Source organism: Galeopterus variegatus, unplaced genomic scaffold, assembly GCF_000696425.1.
Source record: "Galeopterus variegatus unplaced genomic scaffold, G_variegatus-3.0.2 Scaffold11999, whole genome shotgun sequence".
Taxonomy (NCBI): domain Eukaryota; kingdom Metazoa; phylum Chordata; class Mammalia; order Dermoptera; family Cynocephalidae; genus Galeopterus; species Galeopterus variegatus.
Genome location: NW_007738110.1, coordinates 21,786 through 27,904, shown reverse-complemented (window position 1 = coordinate 27,904; position 6,119 = coordinate 21,786). Strand labels below are relative to the sequence as shown.

General features: G+C 44.5%; 1 protein-coding gene across 1 annotated transcript in view; it reads right to left on the bottom strand.

Moving 5' to 3' along the window:
• The window catches only part of LOC103610905 (phakinin), a 23,033-nt gene extending 17,428 nt beyond the window's left edge, over positions 1–5,605 (bottom strand). Inside the window, exons 1-2 of the mRNA XM_008594968.1 lie at positions 5,455–5,605; positions 4,284–4,445 (exon numbers count right to left, since the gene is read on the bottom strand). Of these exons, the coding sequence (XP_008593190.1) occupies positions 4,284–4,397 (114 nt within the window). The 5' untranslated portion in view covers positions 4,398–4,445; positions 5,455–5,605. The remainder of the gene's footprint in view (positions 1–4,283; positions 4,446–5,454) is intronic.
• Positions 5,606–6,119: the final 514 nt, after the last annotated feature.

Here is a 6,119-nt window from a genome sequence, read left to right as displayed (position 1 = left end):
AAGGTGAAAGGAGCTCTTTTTGTTATTCATAAAAAGCCCTTTTCAACTGACTTTATATTAATGAGATAACTTTTTTGGAAAGCCCCTAAGGATGGAGAGGCTGGTTGCCAGGGGAACCAACCATGTGATTAGAGGGTTGGAACTTTCAGCCCCAACCCCCAACCTCCAGGGAGAGCAGAGGGACTGAAGATGGACTTTAATCACCAGTGGCCATTGATTTGATCAATCAAGCTGACATAATGAAGCCTCCATAAAAACATAGAAGGACAGAATATGGAGAGCTTCTGGGTTAGTGAAGGGATGGAGGTGCTGGAAGGGAGTGCTCCCAGAGGGGTCAGGGGGCTCTCTACCCCTTCCCATGTACTTTGCCTTATACATCTCTTCCATTTAGCTGTTCCTGAGTTGTATCCTTAATACAATAAGCAGGTAAAAATAAATAAAGTGAGTTCCCTGAGTTCTGCGTTGTTCCAGCAAATTATTCATTCTGAGGAGGGAGTTGTGTGAACTCCCAATTTATAGCCAGTTAGTCAGAAGTCCAGAAGTCCAGACAGGCGATTGGCATCTGAAGTGGGGGCAGTCTTGTGGGACTGAGCCCTTCACCTGTGGGATCTGATGCTGTCTCCAGGTAGACAGTATTGGAATTGGATTGAGTTGTAGGACACCCATTCCATGTTTGGAGAATTGTTTGGTGTGAAAGAGATTATACATTTGATGTCAGAAGCGTTGTACGAGAGTATAGAAAATAAAGGCTTTTTTCCTATTATATGGAGATCTGGAGAGTAGTATGGCATGTTGTCTGAGGTCCTGAAACATCCCTAAATACCCCGAGTTGGGTAACTGCAACAAATAAACAAGGAAGAGCCAGACTTTAAGACACTCCAGAAATCCTCTGGACCAATCTGATCCCTCAATCACTGGATCATGCAACTTCAGAAGCTCCAAAAACTGGCCACCGAGGTCCCTGACAGCCCTAACACCATGGCTGAAGGGAAGGTGGCTCCTGCACTGACCCTAGCCAGACCTTCTTTATAAACTTTTAATGATTAAAAAAAGAGTTGGCAGATAAGCCATAGCAGATGCTGATGGCACCCGCCTTTATTCCTCAGGCCTTCACACTTTACTGCTCCCCAGTTTCCCACTGCCAGATTTTGCATCTCTCTGCCTGACAGCTTTCTCTGAAGCCATTGAAAGGTCACTCTGCTAGCAGATGGCAGAAGCCTGATGGGAGATGGTATTAACACCCCAGCTTCCTCGCCTTTCCCCTCTCCTGTCGTCTACACCGTTTCCCCAAATTGCCCTGGGTTCCCTCCAGTCTCTCACAGTGGTGGCTGGCTTGATAACGCATTTCTCGTCAGTCCCCTTCTCTGCCTCTCCTCTACTGGCATTTTGTTGGTCCCCTTCTCCGCCACCCACCCACCCACCCCAACTTCCAAATAAACTCCCTCTACTCTAATATTTTTGTTGGGATCTGCTTCTGGGGGAACGTAAACTAAGACATAAATTAATCATGTTAATTAATTTTCGGCCTCCCTGGGCTGAAAGGTAATTAAATGCATGTTTGCATTCTCTTTACAAAAGCCTTTGAAAGCAGTGTGTGCTGAGCCATTTCACATTTATGCTTTGCCGTCAAGAAACTGACAAGAGATACTCAGGATAGGCAAACGTCAGCCCCTGCGGGCACAACTGCAACTGACACAACTATTTATTGGAGGAATTCTGGCTGTCAGTTCTGATCTCTGTTGATGATCAGAGGAATTCACTCATTCTGCAAATATTTTCTGAGCTCTGCCTCTCTGCAAGAGGCCCAGGCAGCACTGGCCAACTACAACAAGCACTGTCTGTTTTCTCTGAGATGTAGCTTTCAGATTACTCTATTAAAAAAACACTAATGAATCTGTTTAGAATTAATGTTTGAGTTACTGTTGGGCTAATGATGATTCTTAAAGGGGTGAGAGATGAATAATAATGACAAGGTTTTTTTCCTTTTCCAAACAATGCAGGATTTATTTCTGATGATTATAAGGGACTGCACCCAACCCCCATCACTACAGTGTTGTGTACACCCCAGGAGAGTTGGGAAAGAAGCAAGGTTATAAACTACTGTCTACTGAGATTTAGCTTTGGGAGCAGGACCAGGGGAGAAACGACCCAACCCCCATCACTACAGTGTTGTGTACACCCCAGGAGAGTTGGGAAAGAAGCAAGGTTGTAAACTACTGTCTACTGAGATTTAGCTTTGGGAGCAGGACCAGGGGAGAAACCATACAGCCCACTGCAGAGGAAAAGGTCCCTGGACCAAGCACCAGGAGAGTTGAACTATGGGGCTACCCACCAGCCCTGTGACCTTGAGAAGTCATTGGCATACTCTGGCTCTCAGTTTCCTCACCTCTAAATGAGAGAATGGTCCCTGGACTGGATCGCTACCAAAGTAAATAAATAAACAAACAAACAAATAAATAATTAAAAAGAGGGAATGAAATTAGATGGTCTCCAGAGTCATTAATTATAAACATTTATGAGTCTCTTAAAAAAGAGTCAATGGACCAAAATCAAATCCATGGTCTGGCTTCACTTTACCTGTGTTGCTCCACCTCTTGCCAGGTTGGGTGGGGGTAGGGGGTTTCATTTTGTTGAATTACTAGGCACTCTCTGCAATAAAAATTGGTTGTAGTGACCTGGCTCAAGGAATTGATAGAAAGAAAAGAAGCCATTGAAAGGGGTTAGGGGATGAAGAAATGGGGGAGTGAAAGATGTCTTCTGGGCTAGAGAACATTTGGGGATCCAGAATTAGTAAAGGCTCTTCTGGGAAGCTTCCTACTGGCACTCGGGGGGCAGGGGATTGAGGGAACATGGTAGAAGAAAGGACAGAAAAGGTCCTCCTGTTTTTCTTTCGGTAGCTTTCATAACTCTCATGGTTCTCAACCCTGGCTGTGTATCATCCAGAGAGCTTTAAAAAGTCATAAAGTCCCTACCTTCCCTCTGATGTAATTGGTCTGGGCGGGGCCTGGGCATGGGCAATTTTGAAAATGCTCTGAAATAATTCTGCTGTGCAACCAGGATTGAGAACTGCTAAATGGTAACCAAAAGCTAGGAAGCAGCCTTCTTGCCTTTTCTCAAATATCTACCTTATTTTCCCCACTCCTTCCCATTTTCCTTCCTCTTCTCCTTCATCCTCTGCCTCAGAATTTCAAAGTCATGAATGGCTGGGAGATGGAGAAGGGAAGAACAAATCCTATACGCTCTATTTTCTGGTTAATTCCTTAATTATGTATGAGGTTTCGTAAAAGTTATTTTTCTTCTATGAAAATAATTCATACTACTTAAGAAAAACTTGAGAAATACTGAAAAACAAGAAAGAGAAAAGACCTCATAGTGTTAGGTAGGGCCATCACTCAAAGACAACAACTGCCAACACCAATAACATGGTGTTATTGACGCCCAGGTTCTTGATGCCTGGGTTCTTTGTCTGAAAGCCTTACTCTTCTGCGTATACCTGCAGCCTGCAGGCCAGCTCTAGCTCACCTCCTGTCCTGTAAATAAAGTTTTATTGGAACACGGCCATGTTCATTTGTTACCTACTGTCTAAGGCTGCGTTCATACTGCAGTGGCAGAGTTGAGTGGCTGCAGCAGAGACCATCTGGACCATGAAGACTGAAATATTTTCTATCTGTTCCTTTAAAGAAATAGTTTGTTGGCTCTGGTATATATCATTCCATACTATCTTTTTCTCCCCATTTTCCCATGTTATTATAAATGCTTCATAAACGTCATTTCTAATAACTGCATACTAATTCACTGTACATTGCATGGTTAGGTGGTGGCTTAATCTTTTCCTATCTTACACATTTGTCTGTTTTGCCCCCAATTTTTTCACTCTAATAATGCCTCTGTGAGTATATTTGGACATAAACTATTTGTATTTTGAATTACTTCTTTAGGGTAGTGTCCAGATTTATTGGTAGGTAGGGGCATTTTAACACTCTCGATACATATTACCAAATCCCTTATTCAAAGGTGGTGGACTAGTTTGTGCTGTTTGATAATACAGTAGACAACCTGTCTGTCCACATACATGCCAACATTGAGTATTACCATTTTAGACATTTTCTGCTCGTAGATAGGTGATCAAAAAGCTGTTATTTCAATTTGCACTTCCATGTCTGGTGAGATTGAACTTGTTACTAAACAGTAGCATTTTTTCTTCTGCACGTTGACGATGCTTCACCTTTGCTTGGCCTCTTTCTGCTCAGAGCAGACCGGAGGATGCTGGCCCTGTCTCTTACCTTAGCTTGGAGCAAGGCTACTGCCTCCACGCGGTTCTTTTCGACATCTTTCTCCCACTGAATTCTGATGGTCTCAAGAATGTCGTCCAGACCAGCGCCAATGGGAACATCCATTTGTTCCAGCTCAGACCCCGACAACTGTCTGTACAGCACCTTCACATCCTGAAAATGACAATATACACCTTAGGGCAGTTTTGGGGGAGAAAAAAATGACAGAGGATTCTAGCCAGCAGAAGCCCGGCTCTGTGGGCGACACTTTTGCTGCTCATCCAGCTACTGCTAAACATGGGGATTCACAGAGACTGATGAAGTCCCCAGTCCTCTTCCCGGTGTGGGCACTGTATTTTCTTTTCTCAAGGTGCATTTCTTTAGGTTGGTTTCCACAAGCCCAGGCCCAAAGCAAATATCAGAATAAATAACTAAATAAAAACAAATAACGAAGTAAGCAACAGCAAAATGAATTCAAGCGTAAAGTCAGACTAGGCTGAAAAAAATTTAAAGCTAACGTGGGAGTCTCTAAAGGCTTACTGAGGGAGAGTGGTCTTAAAGGACTGAGCTAAGAGCAGGAAGAAGTGGGGATATGGTTGCTGGTCAGCATAAGGTTGGACACGAGGACAAACTCCTGATGTGCGCATGGTTAAGTGGGTTGTAACTCTTTCAGTTGCAAGCACGTTGGATCTGGGATCAGATGGTGATAGTGTGAGGTGGTTTAGAATCAGTGCATCCTGCAGGGAACTGGACCATATAACCGTTAGAAGTCCCCTTCGGGCCTGCCACTCAGTAATCTCATCTAATTTCATTGAGCGTGTGTAAACCGCAGCCTGGATCTACCCTCAGAGTTATTTTATTCGTCCTATACAGTATTGAAAAAAGTATCTGAGATTGAACGTTTCGAGGAGAGGGGTGCTCCCTTCCAATTCAATGCAGGTTCTGTCACTTGTCACTCGCTAGTGCTTAGACCTGCTGCCTTTCCCCACTTATGTACCAGCCTGGTCCCCAGAGCCATTTGAGTTTGAGACCCACTACAAGGATGTGAAAGTTTTTTAGCTGCTTCTTCTCTGCAGCCCCAGGCAAGCCATGTCAAGAGGCAGGGACGTGCTGCCCTTGCACAGCCAGACAGCTGAGCGCCTCTGGTCTTGTGGCCAAACCAGCAGCCCCAGCCCCCACCTACCTCTTCGTAGTTCCTTGACAGAATGCCAAGTTCTTCTTTCAGACTTTCTATTTGACTCTCCAGGTCCGTTTTTGTCAAAGTAGCTTCATCAATGACTTTATAGAGAGAGCTAATTTCCTCTTCTGCTGCCTTTCGAAATGGCTGCTCGTTTTCATATCTGCCAATAAAGGAACTTAATCAGCATAGCTGGGCGCCCCAAAAGAAAAGTAAATCAGATTATAAATGTTACCAACAGGCCAGTTATGCAATAGTTAGACAATGGTTGGGGAAACCCACTGTTACAATAGCTCTGAGGGCACTGCCAGTGCAAATTGTCACACGTGGATTTATTACAGTGAAAGGGACTGCAGCCAACTTCTGATGACTTGGTTTTGTGGGGTGCCAGCCTCGTGGGGTGTTAGAAGCACAAAGTTATAGGGAGAGTTTCTCCAGTAGTTCAGATTCAGGTAAAAGGATCCAGCATCTTCACCGTTATCCCGAATTGTCCCTTTGACCTGAGGCTCCCTTAACAAACATTACTGGGGATCCCGAGATGAAGGATGTGGTTTTCATCTCTAAAGAGCCCATGTGAAATTCCAGAACAGTGGCTGCAAACCCAAACGCCTTCAGGTTCCAAGTGGGGCATGTAGATGGGGGAGTGGGCCAGGACTGAGCAACCAGGAGAG